This window comes from Alligator mississippiensis, chromosome 2, assembly GCF_030867095.1.
Source record: "Alligator mississippiensis isolate rAllMis1 chromosome 2, rAllMis1, whole genome shotgun sequence".
Taxonomy (NCBI): domain Eukaryota; kingdom Metazoa; phylum Chordata; order Crocodylia; family Alligatoridae; genus Alligator; species Alligator mississippiensis.
Window position 1 is genome coordinate 266,044,134 of NC_081825.1, and position 18,711 is coordinate 266,062,844.

At 46.7% G+C, this 18,711-nt stretch overlaps 1 protein-coding gene across 1 annotated transcript in view; it reads left to right on the plus strand.

The window, feature by feature from the left end:
- Positions 1–18,711, plus strand: part of TSHR (thyroid stimulating hormone receptor) — a 208,459-nt gene that overhangs the window by 108,143 nt on the left and 81,605 nt on the right. The window contains exons 2-3 of the mRNA XM_006260866.3: positions 10,169–10,240; positions 15,473–15,547. Of these exons, the coding sequence (XP_006260928.1) occupies positions 10,169–10,240; positions 15,473–15,547 (147 nt within the window). The remainder of the gene's footprint in view (positions 1–10,168; positions 10,241–15,472; positions 15,548–18,711) is intronic.

The window sequence follows — 18,711 nt, forward strand, 5'->3', positions numbered from 1 at the left end:
GTGACAAAAAAGCTTTCCTTTTTCACTGCCATTGTATCTGCAAAGTACCCTCCAGTGGCACTGTTGCAGGTGGTGAATGGCCTAGCAAATTCAGGTTTCCATCTGGAAGCTGAGTTATTTACAGCCCACTGTGATGAATTTTCCCACCTACTTTGCAAACTCCTATCCTGCTTGGGGACCACCAATTTAGCTACAGAACCTAAATACAGAGCTGAGAAAGCTCAAGAGTTTTCTGGTTTATATGAACCCATTTCAGCTGTTGTCACCCACTGATGTACAGCTGTGTTCAGAGGGGCGCAGTTGACCAGTAGTTAACTGTACTTTTGCTTGTTCTGGCTTGAAAAATCAGTTGGAGGAGATTGGGGCCCTTATTTGTGGGAGTTGTCAATACCTCCCTTTAGGAGGACAGAGTGTGGGACATTCTTAACTCTGTGATTGTCCAGAACCTACTCAAAAAAAAATCTGGCTCCTGTGCGAGATGTGTGGGTGTAAGCCTGCTGCGCCCCCGTGAGCCCAGGGACCCCCAGCGAGACCCCAGGACCCCTGACGAGCCCTGGCCTGCCTCAGGTAAGCAGGGTCCTGTGGACAGAGGGACCTAGCCAGCTGGGAGCGGGCTAAGTGGGCTGAGGAGGGTCATGCCCCCCCGGCTCCTACTTGGCCCAGCCCCCCAGGGAGCCACGCGACTGAGCTGCTGGTGCGCGAGCCAGGTTAGGGGGGAGTACCCACCTTTCCTTCTGTCGGTGAGGGGGAGAAACCCCCCTTAGCCCCCTAGCCTTCTAAAAGCAGTAAGGCACTGGCCGGCCCTTCTGCGCATGCCCGCAGTTTAAAAAGGGCCCAGCAATGGCACAAGCCTCATTCCTGTCCAAGCTCCAGTGAGAGATGCATGGGTGTAAGCCTGCTGTGCCCCCGTGAGCCCAGGGACCCCCAGCGAGACCCCAGGACCCCCAACGAGCCCTGGCCTGCCCCAGGTAAGCAGGGGGCCATGGAGGGAGGGACCTGTCCAGCTAGGAGTGGGCTAAGTGGGCTGAGGAGGGTCACACCCCCCCCCCAGCTCCTATTTTGCCCAGCCCTGCAGGGACCCGTGTGACCAGAGCCTCGCGAACAGGCCATACAAACAGGTGTGCTCCTAGGCCCGGCGCACAAGTTAGCGTGGGAGTTTGCACAGGAGGGCGAGCGGGAGGGCCCAAGGCCCTGCCTGTGAGCCCCTCAAAGTAGACAGTCCCAGCTGCAGCCGGCCTACCAGCGGCATGACACGGATGGGCACGCACCACACCCCAAGGGTCTCCTCAGGGCCTGCGGCCCCCCCTGGCACCTCAGAGACCTCCACCCAGATGGAGCCCATGGTTCCGGGCTCCCCTGGCTCTCAGCTGCACGGGCTGCCTGTCGCTTTTTCAGGCTCTGGGGCCCAGGAGCATGGCCACCTCCCTTGTGAGGTCTCCCTACTGGGGTCTCTGGCGCACGAGCTGGAGGAGCTCCAGGCCACAGTCCAGAGACTGCATGCCATCAGGGACTGTGAGCAGGAGTTCGACTCCTACTGCCAGGCCCTTCTCCCCTGGGAGATGGAGGGTAGACCACGGTCTCCCACGGTCTCCCTCCAGGACAAGGGAGGACCCAGGGACTTCCTATTCTGTCCAGCCCAGGGGTTGGACCAAGGAGGTCAAGGGCCCCAAGGCCCGCTGCACCAAGGCCTCTGCCCCGCTGGAGCTTTGCAACTGGTATGAACCTCTTGCAGCCCCAGCAGAGCCTGCTGAGTTGCCAGCTCCCACAAGCAACACAGGCTCAACTGTAGCTACCTCCCCCGCTCTCCCCAAGACAAAACGCAAAGTATTTGTCATGGGAGACTCTATCCTGAGGGGGACTGAGGGGGGTAACCTGTCACCCCAACCCCTTAGCCTGGGAAGTTCATCATCCAGCGCAGGGTGACAAGGGCCTGCAGCAAGGTGGTAGCCCTAGACTTCAAGAGGGCCAACTTCAACGAGTTGAGGAGATTGGTGGGAGAGGCGCTGGGGTACTCCAGGGCAGGGGAACTCTGTGCCCAAGATGAGTGGTCGTTCCTTAAGGAGACGAAACTCAGGGCCCAAGGGGTGACGATCCCAACAAGAAGCAAGCAGGGCAAGAGTGCCCAAAAGCCTCCCTGGCTCACCAAGGACATCTGGGAATGCCTGGTTGCCAAAAAGGCAGCGTACACCTGGGGGAAGGGGGGGGCGATCTCCAAAGAGGAGTATACCTCCACTGCTCGGGCCTGTAGGGGGGCTGTTAGGAAAGCTAAGGCGGACATAGAGCTAGGACTAGTGTCCAAGATCAAAGATAATAAGCAGTCCTTTTTCAAATATATAGGGCGGATGAAGAAGGCGCCGGGAAATGTGGGGCCCCTGCAAGATACGCTGGGCACTCTGGTGGTTGCGCCAGAGGAGAAGGCAGACCTCTTTAACAAATTCTTCACCTCCTATTATTGTGCAGGGTTTGGGACTCCTCCACTGTGATTCAAGATGGACTCGAGGGGAATGCCTCCAGACCTAAGGTTGAGGAGGACCAGGTTAGAGTGCTTCTGGAGGGGCTGGACATGTTCAGATCAGCAGGTCCAGGTGCTCTCCACCCCAGGGTGTTGAGGGAGCTAGCAGAGGTTATTGCAGGGCCCTTGGCACAGCTTTACGAGCACTCGTGGTGCTCGGGCCAGGTGCCAGATGATTGGAAGATAGCCAATGTGGTCCCCATCTTTAAGAAAGGGAGGAAGGAGGACCCGGGCAACTATAGGGCCGTCAGTCTTACCTCAATCCTGGGGAAACTCTTTGAGAAGATCATCAAGAAGCACATCTGTGATGGGCCAGCATCAGGAATGATGCTCAAGGGCAACCAGCACGGTTTCATTAGGGGCAGGTCATGTCAGACCAACCTGATTGCCTTTTACGATCAGGTCACAAAAGCATTGGATGCAGGTGTCACCGTGGATGTAGTCTTTCTGGACTTCAGCAAGGCCTTTGACACTGTCGACCACCCCATCCTCATTAAAAAACTAGGCGACTGTGGCATCGATGCCTGCACGGTCAGATGGATTGCGAATTGCCTGAAGGGTTGTATTCAGAGGGTGGTAGTGGACAGGTCATATTTGACCTAGGGGGAAGCGGGCAGCAGAGTCCCCCAGGGCTCGGTCCTTGGGCCCGCGCTGTTGAATTTCTTTATCAGCGATTTGGACAACGGTGTGAAAAGCAACCTGTTCAAATTTGCTGATGATACCAAAATATGGGGTGAGGTGGGCACGTGAGCAGGGAGGGAAAGACTGCAGAAAGACCTGGATAGGTTGCAAGAGTGGGCTACCAAAAATAGGATGCGTTTCAATAAAGTGCCGGGTGCTGCACTTGAGCAGTAGTAACCGGCAGCACACTTATAAGATAGGAAACTCCCTTCTTGAGAGCACGGAGGCAGAAAGGGATCTTGGAGTCATAATTGAGTCCAAGATGAACATGGGCCGACAATGCAAGGTCACGGTCGGCAGGGCTAACTGGACCTTATCATGCATCCACAGGTGCATCTCAGGTAGGTCCTAGAAAGTGATCCTCCCCCTCTACATGACACTGGTCAGGTCGCAGCTGGAGTACTGTGTCCAGTTCTGGGCACCCCACTTCAAGAGGGATGTGGACAACATTGAGAGGGTCCAGAGGAGGGACACCCGCATGATTCGGGGACAGCAGGGCAGACCCTACAATGAGAGGCTATGGGACCTGAACCTGTTCAGCCTTCACAAGAGAAAGCTGAGGGTGGACCTGGTGACCATCTACAAACTCACTAGGAGGGACCAGAAGGGTTTGGGGGAGACCTTGTTTCCCCTAGCGCTCCTGGGATAACAAGGAATAACGGCCACAAGTTGTTGGAGAGTAGATTTAGATTAGACATCTGTAGGAACTACTTTACAGTTAGAGCGGCTAGGATCTGGAACTGACTTCCAAGGGAAGTGGTGCTAGCTCCTACCCTGGGGGTCTTTAAGAAGTGACTTGATTCCTACATGGCTGGGGTCATTTGAGCCCAGTTTTCTTCCTGCCCAGGCAGGGGGTTGGAACTGAAGAGCTACAAGGTCCCTTCCGTCCCTACTTCTACGATTCTGTGATTCTATGAAGTTTTCTGCTTCCCAGGAGCCCGCATCCGAGACATTGCGGAGAAGATCCCTGAGCTCCTCCAGCCCACTGAGCACTATCCCATGCTCCTCATCCACATGGGCACCAATGACATGGCTTGGAGAGTTTCCAGCCAGGTCATGTGGTGCTACAGGAATTGTGAGCAGGGCTTAAGGGTCTGTGGGTGCAGGTGGTGTTTTCGTTTATCCTCCCTGTCTCAGGCTATGGGCTGAGGAGGGAGAGGAGGATCCAGGTAGTCAACCAAAGACTGCGGCGCTGGTGTCATCAGGAAGGCTTTGGCTTCCATGACCACAGTCCGCTCTTTGGTGAGAGAGGCAGCGAGCTGCTGGGAAGCGATGGCCTCCACCTCTCTCAGCTGGGGAGGAGGCTCTTCTCAGCCACACTGGCTGACCTGCTCCACCAGGCTTTAAACTAAGCCCGCCAGGGGATGTGGGGGACTACCGCCACTGCTGGCCTGCTGAGAAACCCTTGCAAAGCCAGCAGACCAAGACACTTGAGGGAGCCCACCCCTGCCCCAGCCTTGGAACAATCTGTAGGAAAGGCAAGGGCCCCCAAGGGGACACTTGCATGCCTATACACAAATGCCAGAAGCTTGGAATAAACAGGAGGAACTTGTTCTCCTGCTAAACATAAATAACTATGATGTCATAGGGATTACAGACACCTGGTGGGACTCCACCCATGACTGGACCATGGGTATAGATGGCTATACCCTGTACAGGAGGGATCGAGTGGACAAAAGGGGCAGAGGTGTAGATCTCTATGTCAAGGAAAGCTACGCATCCCTGCAAGCCGACATTGGCACCCACAGTGGGCAACTTGAGACCCTCTGGGTTAAAATCCATGGGGAACATGGCATAGGGGATAACTATGGTGGGAGTCTACTACAGACCCCCTACCCAGGGTCAAGACCTTGACCAGGAGTTTGCCAGGGAATTAGTTGAGGCTGCACACTCCTGGTGTATGATTGTCATGGGAGACTTTAACTACCAAGACATCTCATGGGAGGAGCGCTCAGCCAAATCCGAGCGGTTGCAAAACTTTCTCTCATGTGTGGATGACCTCTATCTGACACAGAAAGTCTACGGGCCGACGAGAGGTAAGACGCTGCTCGACCTCATACTGGCAACTGGGGATGACCTAATCAGTGACCTAACGATCGAAGGGAAGCTGGGTGACAGTGACCACGAGCTGATCATCATCTCCATCTGCCGTGAAGCTGGCAAGTCAGTCAGTAATACAGAAGTCCTTGACTTCAGGAAAGCTGACTTTGACAAGCTAAGGAGGCTTGTCAGTGAGGTCCTAAAGGGCCACAACCCAAAGGGGAGGGGAGTTCAGGATGAGTGGTTACTCCTCAAGGAAGTAATCCTGGATGCGCAAGCAAAGTCCATCCCGTCTCAGAGGAAAGACAGCAAAAGGTCACAGCAGCACCCTTGGCTCTCCAGGGAACTGACGGAACTCCTGTGTCTTAAAAGGAAGACCTACAAAGGATGGAGGACTGGAACCACCACCAAGGAGGAATACTCTGCTCTGGTCCAGACCTGCAGAGAGCAAACCAGGAAAGCCAAGGCTGCGTTGGAACTCCAGCTAGCTACAAATATGAAGGACAATAAAAAGTCCTTTTTTAGATATGTGGGGAGCCAGAGGAAAAGCAAGGGCAACATTGGACCCCTGCTAAACCAGATGGGACAATTGACAACTGATGCCCATGAGAGCTCCATTTCATCAACCTGCTGGATACTAGAGATCAGGGACTAAACACAGACATTGGATTTTTGATATATTACAATCTGCCTGGCAACTGACTCCCCAGCCCAGCCCCTGGCTTGTTTACTTTTCATTCCATCCAGGAAGAGCACGCAGCAACTGCTGCAGCGTCCTTAGCCTGATGAAGGGTTTTTGAACCCGAAAGCTTGCTTAATAACTATTCTCCAACCATTTGGGTTGGTCTAATAAAAGATATCAAATTCACCCAAGGAACCTTGTCTGCCTATATCCTTAGACCAACATGGCTACAACCTAAACCCCTGCAACTGGCTTAATGGGTACTTTGCATCAGTTTTTCACCAGTCCAATGGGACGCCCCTGCCCACTGCGGGACAGGGAAGCCCAGGTGGGGAGATTCCTTGCCCTCCATCGAAGCTGACCTTGTGAAGGAACACCTTGACAGGCTGGATACCTTCGAGTCAGCTGGTCCTGACAGTTTACACCCAAGGGTACTCAAGGAGCTGGCAAGCATCATAGCTCAGCCCCTGGCACGGATCTTTGAGAACTCCTGGTGTTCTGGTGAAGTGCCCGAAGATTGGAAGAAGGCCAATATCGTGCCTATCTTCAAGAAAGGGAGGAAAGTAGATCCAGCAAACTACAGGCCCATCAGCCTGGCCTCTATCTTGGGGAAGGTCTTCGAAAAGATTATCAAAGAGGCCATCCTTAACAGACTAGCTGACAGCAATATCCTGGGGGATACCCAGCATGGGTTTGTTGCGGGTAGGTCTTGCTTGACCAATCTCATTTTCTTTTATGACCAGGTGACCTATCACCTGGACAAGGGGAAAGAGATTGATGTTGTATATCTTGACTTCAGAAAAGCCCTCGATCTGGTATCCCATGATCACCTCTTCGCAAAACTGGCTAACTGTGGCCTTGACCTCACCATGATTCGCTGGCTGGGGAATTGGCTCCGCAGTAGGACCCAGAGGGTGGTGGTTGACGGAAGCCAATCGTCTTGGTGCGCAGTCACCAGTGGGGTCCCTCAAGGCTCTTTCCTAGGGCCTATAATGTTTAACATCTTCATCAATGATGTGGAAATTGGTGTCAGAAGCGGGCTGGCCAAGTTTGCTGATGACACCAAACTTTGGGGTAAAGCATCCAAACCTGAGGATAGGAGGGTGATCCAGGCAGATCTTGACAGGCTCAGAAAATGGGTGGATGAGACCCTGATGGTGTTCAACACCGAAAAATGCAAGGTTCTCCACCTTGGGAGGAAAAACCTGCAGCATGCTTATAGGCTCGGCAGTGCTACGCTGACTAGCACCACGAATGAAAGGGACTTGGGAGTCATGATTGACCACAAGATGAATGTGAGCCTTCAATGTGATGCTGCGGCTGATAAAGCGAGCAAAACGCTGACTTGCATCCATAGATGCTTCTCAAGCAAATCCCAGGACATCATTTTCCCGTTATACTCGGCCTTGGTGAGGCCACAGCTGGATTACTGCATCCAGTTTTGGGCTCCACAATTCAAAAAGGATGTGGAGAAGCTTGAGAGGGTGCAGAGGAGAGCCATGTGTGTGATCAGAGGTCAGGAAAAGAGACCTTATGATGAGAGGCTGAGAGCCATGGGACTCTTCAGCCTGAAAAAGTGCAGGCTCAGGGGCAATCTGGTGGCCACCTATAAGTTTTTATTAGGGGTGTTCACCAGAGCACCCCAAGGGATGACAAGATCAAATGGTCACAAACTCCTCTGCGACCGTTTCAGGCTGGACATAAGGAAGAACTTCTTTACTGTCCGAGCCCCCAAGGTTTGGAACAGACTTCCACTGGAGGTGGTTTAAGCACCCACTTTGAACACCTTCAATAGACATTTGGATGCTTATCTTGCTGGGATCCTATGACTCCAGCTGACTTCCTGCCCCTGCGCAGGGGGCTGGACTTGATGATCCTCTGGGGTCCCTTCCAGCCTGAATGTCTATGAAATCTCTTGACTGTGAACCAGCTACTGCCATGCCTCCAAACATCCCTTTTTCAGGAAAGTCAAATAGCTGGTCACTTGACAGCTCCAGGTGTATCTGGATACTGTCAGATTCCTGGACCCCCATCAGTCTGGCGTGACCTACTGTTGCCTACTGCCCACTACCTGGTCTGCTGTCATCTCCAGAGGAGCAGAATAAAGTTGTTGGGGCATGTACCTTGACATTTCCTAGTTTTTGGACATTTGAGTTTTGCTGAGATCTCTTCTGAAAGGGCCTGAGATGCTGTTCAAAAGTCCCAAAGTTTCATCCCAGAATCTAAGGCCAAACAATTTAGCCACCTCACTCTACAGAGCTATTCACTGAGAAATCTTAACAAGACCAAGACTCACAGAATTCATACATCTGACAAGGCAATTAGTAAAAAATAAATAAAAATCTGACCACAGTCCTTGCATTGCCTTGTGTGATCCTGTGACTGATGTCACCTGTGATTTCTGATGCTGCTGTGTAAGTCCAGTGCATACCTCTTGCATAAATTAAGCATCATTGCTCAAGAGGCCTTGATCCTTGCATGCCATGTCTATTCCAAATAAGATGATGCTTCAGTAGGTCTTCAAGACACCTTTTTTGACCAGTCTCACTTTCGTTGACTGCTTTCAAGCTTTCCTTACAGCATGTCCTTAGGCATGTATTCATCACTTATTTATGCATAATATCCAGCTCAATAGACCTGTATCTTCATTATTAGCGCTTTAGTACTGTAATAACTGGTTTCAGAAACTCAGTGTAACCACCTAATTCAGCAAAAGCAGAAGCATAGGTGGATTTTGTCCAGCTATGTGAAGCATCACCTATAGAATGTCTAAGTTTCACCCTCATAAAGAACCACATAGTGACCACTACAGCTTTATCAACCTTAACCTTTATTAACCTTAGTCTTTGTTGGAGACCTTATTCCTCATTATTTCTAGTCTCACTTTTTCAGATTGTCAAAGGCTACATTTGCTCTTAGGCTGAGGGATACAACTTCCTCATCAATATTAACTTGATCATCAGTGGAACGTCCCTAATCACTTTCCTCAAACATGCTGCATAGAACAGAGTGAACAAAATTTGTCTAAGAAAACAACCTTGCTTTACTCTGTAGCAGGTGTGGGGAGGGCTCTGATAGAAGAGTGCCAGTTTTTACTATGCTGTGCATTCCTTCATGGAAGCAGATGCATGACCATGAGGAACTTTTCAGGATACTTTTAAAAACTGTCTTATTAGTTTGTATAAATCAAATCTTTGTAGGGGATTTCAGTTACACAGAACAGAAAGCACTAAGCAATTAACATTCAGTTTTATTTGCCCAGCTCTTTGCAGGTAAGTTGTTTTAAAAAAGATAAATAGGATATGTGGGGAAAGTTGTGTGAGCTATGTTCTAAATTATATTTGAAGTTGTTTTCTGGTTGCCTACTACGCAAGTATTCCCCAGTGCATTTGGAAATGCCCCATTTACACTAGTATTTTGCAACTGTAAATTTAATAGAATGTCTTACTTCAGAAAAACTCTTGCATTGGTGCTGGCTTTGTGACCTTGTGTTCCAGTGCTGGAAGAAGTCAAATATGTTTCCCTATGCTGCTAGCTATAGGCTCTATTAATGATTTAAATTGCTTATTCTCTCTGTCTCTACACACACACACACACACACACACACACACACACACACACACACACACACACACACACACACAGGTTTTTGGAGAAACTTATGGAGTCTACTCCATGTTGCATATAGTACAATAGGCAAATAAAAGTTTAGTTTTCATACTGTGGAAAACTGAAATCCTGTAAGCAGAAAGCCAAGAAGGAAGAGAAGGCTCTTTCTTTGTAGTTTTTTGTTCTTAATTCTAATTTGATTCAATTTTTCTGAGAACACTTTACTGTAAAATGCAAGAATAAAACATCTTGATGGTTTTTTATGGTCTGCCAGATATTCAGTACACTCTCCTCATGTAGGTTTAATCCTGCCAAGAAACCTTGTTTAACAAAAGAGACTTGTAATTTACCCCTACACAATAACATGGTTTTTATACTGCTTGTCTTAACTTCCAGCTCTTGGTTATTTTTTTTTCAAACACTGAGCAAAGAAAAAGCATACAACCTGGTGTAAAAGTGTTTAACCAAACTGAATTCCACACCTTTCATCTGCATTTGAATGGTCTTTTAAAAATTGTTGTCATTTCTCCAAGTAACTACATTCAGATAACAGCTTTTCTTCACATCTCTACTCCACTCAGGTTGAATTTATGTTAAAGTGCAATTCTTATTGAAGAATATTAACTGACAAACTTTTTCTGTAGGAGACTTATGGAGACTCATCTAAGAACAATTCCAAGTGAAGCATTTTCCGATCTCCCCAATATCTCCAGAATGTAAGTTTTATATTATTTACACTTTACTAAAATGGTCAAAAGAGTCATAATTTCTTTACCTCACCCCAAAACTCTCCTCATGTATAACAGTCCCTCAACCTATCAAGCTGCAAAAGCTGTAATTATATAAGACTGCTGTATTAGTAATTAAGGGTGAGGACTATACTCTTTCTTTGCACATTAAAGAGTCCATAAAACACAAATCTGTGCCCACATTAGACTGCAATTTATAGTGAAAGAGTTGCAGTCAAGGCTTTCTATGACTTTTAACCTGCACTGCTGGTGGTTAAACATATCAACCATTACCAATTGTCATCTTTGCCTGAATCCAAGATGACTCTGAATTTAAGACGACCCCCCAATAATTAGACTCTAGACATGTAAAATTTATAAATTTGCTATAATTTTCCATGTCTAGATTTCATTTTTGAAGAGTTTCTTAAATTCATCCCCACAACCACTGCAGCAGGGCAAGCAGCAGCAAAGGGGGAAAGCAGCAGAGGAGTCAAGTAGCTGGACCTCCTCTCTTGCTGTCTGCCCCTCCCTCCACCCTACTGCCTGCACATGCCATGGTCTGGAGCCAGGATGAGAGCTGCCACTGCTGCTGTATGGCCAGGCTGGGGTCAGGCAACACATACTCTGTGCTTCCTGCCCCTAGCTGGTGGGGAGCTAGAGCTGGAAAGGGAAGTTAAGTAGTGCCTGGAGCAAAGACCAGGAGGAGTAGAAAGTAGTGTACAGATGGTGGGCAGGGGGAGGGGGAGAGGGCAGGGGCTGAGGCTCTAACTCCAACCCCAATCCCCAGCTTGTTGTTTTTTCCATGTTGAATGGGGAAAATAATTTAATCTTAGATTCAAGTATATACTGTAATAATAGTAAACGCATGAGTTTATGGCATTGTTTATCTTTTGCTATTAAAAGGTAGTTCCACCCATCATAACAACACTTCTGCCTATTACTAAGCTGACTTTGAGCTGTTTTCCAGCTTCCTGGACCTATTTGCAATCTGTGTAAATTAGGCCCCTAAGAGACCTTAATGTAATACAGTTGGGGAGGGACATATGCCATGTATTCAGTTTAAAGCAGGATACAAACCAGGCACAAAGTTGGGAAACATCTTTGTAGTTGGTTTGACATTTTATCCCACCATAAATTGCTTGCACAAATGGCATGTTATAATTTAGCTCCAGATAGATATTATTGCCATCAGACTACAGGCCATACTGCTTGGTATAGAAACTGTTGCTATGTGTGACTTGCTTTAAATTCACAGGACAAGCTATCCTGAGAGGAAAAAGCACCATGGGTACTTGTTCTGCCAACATTCACCAGCAAGGGGAACTAAAGAGCTGCTGGCAAGGGCTACGCAGCTAATGAAAAGTGAGCTCTGACCTCACTAGTTGAGCTCCCCCTGGGTGAAGGACCTGCTCTTCTGACCCTTGCACAGAGCTCTTCCAGTGCTAAGGGTCAGGGAGAGCAGGAGCAACAGAGATCAAACTCTCCCAAGCACCTTATGAGGTGCTTTTGTGTATGTGCTTTTTCCTCTCTACCCAACATAGCATTTGCTGTGTCTAGCACAGGGAAGAGGTAGTCCTCTTGCAGGAAGGAGTGGGGGGAAGAGAACAGTCCACCCTGGGATGCTGGAGGATGTAGCCAAACACTATCATTCTATGTTTCAGGAATGTATTTGGTAGCCGTGTTGGTCTGAGACAAAAGAAATGAAAAAATCTAGAACTCTTGGTTCAGAAATGATACTTTTATTAGACCAACTGAGAAATTGCAGGGAAAAAAAATGCAAAAAAAATCTTTTTTGCACAAAAAGATATATTTTTTTTACAATTTCTCAGTTGGTCTAATAAAAGGTATCATTTCTGAAGCAACAGTTCTAGATTTTTGTATCAGTCTACGTGTAACATTCCACGTGTTCAAATTAAAGCACGATACAAATGACCTGCAAAGATATTCTACGTTTAACAAGTAACATCTTTGTGTCTTGCTCACCATTTTTGTTGCTTGTTATCTGGCTTAAATTGCTTGAAGTTGTGGCATGTTACAATGTATTGCTAAATTAAAATAATCGCACTTCAAATGTAATATCTGCCAGGGGCTTTAAAGATCCTTTCAGGTTGTTCCAGCTGAGCACACTGGAAACTAGCCTGCACAAGCATCAGGAGGATACTAAGATGTATTGTAAGTCATTTGTATAACTTGGAACAAACCTCTAGAACGCTTGATTCAGAGACAATACCTTTTATTAGACCAACTAAGAAATCACAAAAAAGTATAGTTATACACACATACTTGGCCTCCGAACTCCCTAAATAATCCTCAGCCCAGGATCTGGCACTCATTGCTTAAAGACTTACTAGCCAACATTCAACCAAATGTGCTAGTTATATAACCCAATTAGCTTCTCCAGAGAAATATCTGTGTATTGTGGATATTATGGCTATTACTTTCCCCACCCCAGATTAAATGTCCCATAATAATCTAGGGTTGTTGGTTGTAGTTGTGTTGGTCTAAGGGCATAGGCAAACAAGGTTCTTTGGTTAAATGTGATATCTTTTATTAGACCAATGAAATAGTTGGAAAAATTGTTCTTTGCAAGTTTTTGGGCACACAATCTGTTCTTCAGGCATAGAGGGAGTCTGCTGGTGTTTTGTGTACTCTCCTGGGTGGAACAGAAACCAAAATGCAAAATGCAGGTCTGTAAAAATGCAGGTGTGTGGCAGTGAGGATTAGAGGGAATGGGAGACAATAGGTGTGAGACAGGTAGGTGAGGGGGGAAAAGGGGGAGTGTTGAACTGTTGACAGAATGTAGCTGGTAAAATGCAGACAGCTTACCTGGGGTTATTAGATGGCAGGCAGGTTATAATGTGCCATAAATCCAATGTCTATATTTAGTCCATGGTTTTTTTGTATCCAGTAGATTTATGAAGTGAAGTTCATAGGCTCATCTACGAAAAATGTTTTGTGAATTCCCTTTGAGGATTAGAACTGAGAGATTGGAGAGAGTGGTTGTCTTGTGAGAAGTGTGCACCTGGGGCAATTGAGTATTTTTGTCTTTGATAGATTTTTGGTGTGCATTTGTTCTGGTATGCAGTTGTTTTTTGATTTCTCCTACATAGATTTATGTTGTTTGGTTTCTCCTACATGGATTTATGACACATCATAACCTGCCTAACATCTGACTTCCCATGTACCTCTCCACTATTTACCAGCTACGTTAATTCCCCCCCTCCCCGCCAACCTGTCTTTCACTGTCTTTCATCCATTGACCTCACAATTTACATTGTCACTGACTGGCTTTTTTGCATGCATACTAGCCTACAGCTTCTTTACTATTCAATCCATCCAGGAAGAGCATAAACAACCTGAAGGTGCTTCCTCAGCCTGATGTAGGGTATTTATACCCAAAATCTTGCAAAGAAGAATTTTTCCAACTATTTGAGTTGGTCTAATAAAAGATATCAGATTGACCCAAAGAACTTTGTCTGCCTAATTCTTATGTTGCAGTTTTATTCATACATTTACTATGTAGTTAGAGCCTTGCAGAGGTGAGATGGAGACAAGCAGAGAAAGTTATTTGTCTAAGGCCCCTGACAGATGTTCACTTGAAGGCATAATGGTATCTGATCCTCAGTTCCAACAATTATGCCTTCTGGCAGGTCACATGTGCATGACAGGAGGAGCAATTGTTGGATTGGGGATCAGATCCAAATTGCAATATATTGCCAGTGCAGGGTGAGACTTAGATTGTGATCCTGGGCTCCCCCAACACTGGCTGGCTCTGGGAGCCCACAGGGCCAGTTGGAATCCCTGTGTGGTCCCCAGAGCCAGCTGGCAATCAGTGGATTGTTAGCAGGATCAGGACTGTCCTCCGGGCTTAAGCCCCAGCACAGTCCCAATCTGCAGTCAATTGGCAGGGATGCCCCAGGGCTGTTCCAGTCTGCCATCAGCTGATGAGGACAGCCCTGAGGTTAGAATCCTGGGGCTGTCCCTGCCAGCTGATTGCAGAGTGGAACAGACCCAGGGCTTGTACCCCAGGTATTCGAGCCCGGTGTGGTCCTTGCCAGCTGACAATCAGCTGATTGGGACAGCCACGGGGATTTGAACTCCATGGCCATCCTAATCTGCCATCACCTAGCAGGGACTGCCTCAGAGTTTGAGCCCTGGCTGATCCCTGCCAGACAATGATCAAGGGTTCAGTCCTAGAGAGGTCCCAGTCATCTGATTGTCGGTTGGCAGGGACAGCCCCAGGGCTCCAGCTCCGGGGACCTCCCAATCTGACATCAGGTGGCCTGTCAGCTGATGGTCAGTCAGTTGGGACTGCTCCTGGGCTCAAGCCCTGAGGTGGTCCCTGCCTCATGGTTCAATTTCAGGTGCAATGGAAACCATCTACAAAGTTATTCCACATATGTTGTGTAATAACTTTGTAGTTGGTTTCCTGTTTCACTGGGCCATTAATCTCCTGAACATGTGGCCAATTTACATGTTAAGACATGATTAACCATTTAATCACGTCTTAAGTATAATGTCTGCAGCTGCAGAAATAAGAACAAAATTCAGGAATTCGTGCTCCTGGTTTGGTACTCTGCTGCCAGACCTCATTTACTTTTATCATGTTATTGGGCACAAAAAATGGAAACCAAAGCATTTCTCTTTAAATTTATACAAGGAAGTTATTTACTCTCAATACTGCTCTGAAAGGGACTGCCTTTACAATCTGGCTTTCCATGTGTAGAGGATTTATTACAGGCACAGTCAATAGACTGTCTTTTTTTCCCTCTTACTTGTTTTTCCGCCAGACCTGCAAAAAATGCTTGGTTTAAGTGTGTGCCAGAACTCTCAAGAGGATTCTTTTCTTATCCTCTGAGATCTGCTGTGTGTGAATGAGGGAGTGAAAGCTGAAGTAGAATTTAGTGCCCTCATCAATGTTAACTCTTGCTACTTTCCTGATATTTTTAGTATCTCTCTGCTTTACTTCTACTCTTAGGTTTTGTTTCATATGCAAGTGAGAGGCCCGAACAGGATTGGGGACTCATCGTGCAAGATACTGCAGAAATACAGTATAGATTACAAATAAAAATAAACAAAACAAGGGGGAATAAAAAACCTGTGAGCTGAGCAAAAGGGAAGAAACAATAAAGAAAAAGACAATGAGCTTTAGTTGTTACGGCATAACACCTGCATAGCCATATGACTTGTTTCTCTTTCTGTTTTTCTGATGTTTAGCTATATCTCCATAGATGCAACACTTCACAGGTTGGAGGCCCATTCCTTCTACAGTTTAAGTAAAGTCACTCATATGTAAGTACAGTGAAAATCAAGCTTATTTCCCCAAGTAAAATACAGAATAACTTACAAATTATTTTCCCCCTCTTTGTACTAAACCTTTAATTTCTTCTGTATTTCTTCTATCGCTGACACCACTTTTCAGCTGTATTCTTTTCCAACCTCTCTTTCATGGCTATGCATTTTTTCCTTACATTTATTTTTTTCATTTCCTCACTTCATTTTTTTTCCTGTTTGTTTTTTTTTTTTCCTTTTGCAAGCAAGATTATCTGGATGCTATGTCCTGCACATTTCATCTTTTGTATACACTCTTTTTCCTGCTCCTTTCTTTCTGCTTTTCAGCTTTTCACATTTGGGATGTATAGTCAGTCCCTCTTCTCCTTTTCCCTTGTACTTTTCCTTTATATAGTTAGAGGAAATATTTAAATACCTGCTTTGTTTATATAGTCATTTTCCTATTTCAACAATAATATCCTTCCTTTGGGTATGCTGATTTTTCTAAAGATGACCCATGAACATAACCAATGTTTCCCAAGTCCTTGACCACTGTTGCTCTAAGCCACACTGCTTCCATAACAGAATCCATTTGGAAAACAGTTCATAATGTTGCAGGTAAAATATCAAGGCCCTACCTTCCCCAGCCCTTCAACTTCCATTCCACAGTTCTTTTTTTGTTTAATAAAGATGCCTGTTTAATAACAGTGTTTCTAGACAGTACATTTTCTAAGTAGTGAATAGAGCTGTCATCTCCAAGCATCCCAGGCCTTTCACATGCTGCTTGGAGGTGAGGAAGTGAACCACAAGATGGAGCTGTGGTTAACCTTCCAAGAAACTAGGAATAGAAAAGATCTCTGTGTCCATCTAATCCACCTTCACCACCTTGGCCATTGCAGGATTGCTCCATCCAATATATTCTTCAGTACAATGTCTAGTCCTAGTGCAATGTCTAGTGATATAGTCAATCAGACTTACACTGCTTCCATCAAGTGGGCACAGGGACAGGGAATAAAAAGTTTGATGGAAAAACCGAGGTTATTTTCTGCTGTTGCTTTCAAGTTGCTTCAATTTGGGAACCTGAGTGGTCATTATTGAGTCCCAAGAAATATTAATTAGAAAGAGGGTCCTCTTGGGAATTTTGGTTCCTGACACAAAAATAATTTCTCTTTCCACAGAAAGTAATGTAATACAAAGCTTAGAATAAATGGAAAATATTATTGTAATGTAAGTTCTCTGAGAGCTATTTACATTCAAAATCAGGACTGTCCACCAGTGGCTCTTGAGCAGTAATTTCCCACCTGGGTTTCCCTCCCCACATTACTTCTGCTGCAGCTAGGACCTCCCACTTTAGCTTCCTCCTTCAACTTCTGCTTCCCACTCCTGTCCCAGAGGGTGGAACAGCACAGCCCGCAGAGCCTGGGGAGCCTGCAGCCTATGGGCTAGGAAGAGACATTACACGTTACCAGTTAAATGATCGGAAACTGGTTTAAACCTGTAATAGCACAGATGTTCAGTGCACATAAACCAGTTTGAAAATGGCTGAAAATGTTTTGAGATAAACCTGGTTGAATGTAGTATCAGAGTTAACTGATTTGGCTCAAACCGATTTATGCAACGTCTGTCCCAGACCCCTTGCTGGTTTAAGATAAAGCAGACACCCCCAGCATCCCAGCATGTTCTCTGGGCTGGGTGGGGCTCTCTGCTCCACATCAGGGCTAGCCCCTCCCCTCTGCGTCTGCCTGGCTTCTCCGTGCTAAACAGGGATTATCACCAGCCATCCCTCTGCTTTAGCAAAGGTTTCCAGATTAGCTAGCAGACCACATGCTGGCTACAGTCCATGCTGTGGGAGAGATAAAGGCAGACAGTTTTTTGGAGCTAATCAACAGGTAGCTTAATGTCCTTCTTTGGAAATATTTGAGAAGAGCTGTTTGCTCCCCTCCCTCCCACTCACCACTCTGTTAAGCACAAATTCCCCCTTCCCCTCTACCTTTGCTGAGGTGTCTGTGTATTAGCCAGCAAACCACATGGTGGGTCTATGCTGAATAAACAGATAGCTGGCAATGTCTCTGTGTTGTTCTCTTAATGGGACAATAAACACTGAGATAAGGGTGATAAACACTGTTATCCGCTCCCCCCACAGCTTGCTTGCCTGTCAGTTTCCTGCAGACAGTATACAGAAACGGGGAGAGAGAGTAAGTTCTGTATCATCAACAGATGCACGCAATGCACATCCCCTCCTTGCCTCAGAGTGCTAGGCCAGGGCTACAGGCTGGCAACACCCCTGCCCCTTGAGCAGGAAGCAGGAAAAAGCCTGAGACTGCAGGCAGGGTGGGGGGTTCACACCCTTCCCTAATCAGAGCTCTGCTGGGGCCTCCCCCCCAGTCTAGCTCTGTGGAAGAGTAGGGAGGGCTGCTCTAGTGCCCCCCCACCCCCCCCGGCTTCCAGCCTGAGTCACTGCAGGCATGTGCCTGAATTTCCTCAATCCAGAGCGATTGTCTGTATGGTTGGAAACCGGTTCAGTTTAGCCAGGTTAGACTAACCTGCAAAGGTTGAATCAATTCAGGCTCAGGCTTTTTGAATGTCTGTCTCTAGCCATGTAGAGGGGAAGCCCAAGGGATCTGTACAACATGCAGCCTTATTTGCCTGAGTTATCTCCAGCAGATACTAAAGGAAAATGAGCATAGGATTAGAAGCAGTGAGACCCAGAGTGTTTATCTCAGCTGTGACAGCAATTCACAGTGCAGCCTTGGACCAAGCATGTAAATTCTCTACGCCCAAATTCCCCGTTTGTAAAATGGAGGGAACAGTTTCTGTTAATGTTATTAAAAATGGCTTTCTAGTGCCATAGGGTTTCCTTACCATGTTTCTTTAAAGCAGGTAAGAGCTATGGCACACCCCTAATTTAATCACGGAATGTCCAGACAGACAGCTAGAGAATTAGGCAGCTTCATATCATCTGTAATGGAAAGCCATTTATAAGTGAGTATTTTCTTGAATTCCCTCCAAAAGTCCTCAGAGTTGTTAACTTTAACTAACAGCTGTTGGTTTTTCTTTAATTACTTTCAGAAGTGCAAGATTAGTCAAGATGTAAATGCATCTTTTGTCCTGTGCATTTATTTTATGTTCTCCCTTTACATAATATTTTGAAAGTATTGCTGCTAAAATAACACTGGGTAATTATT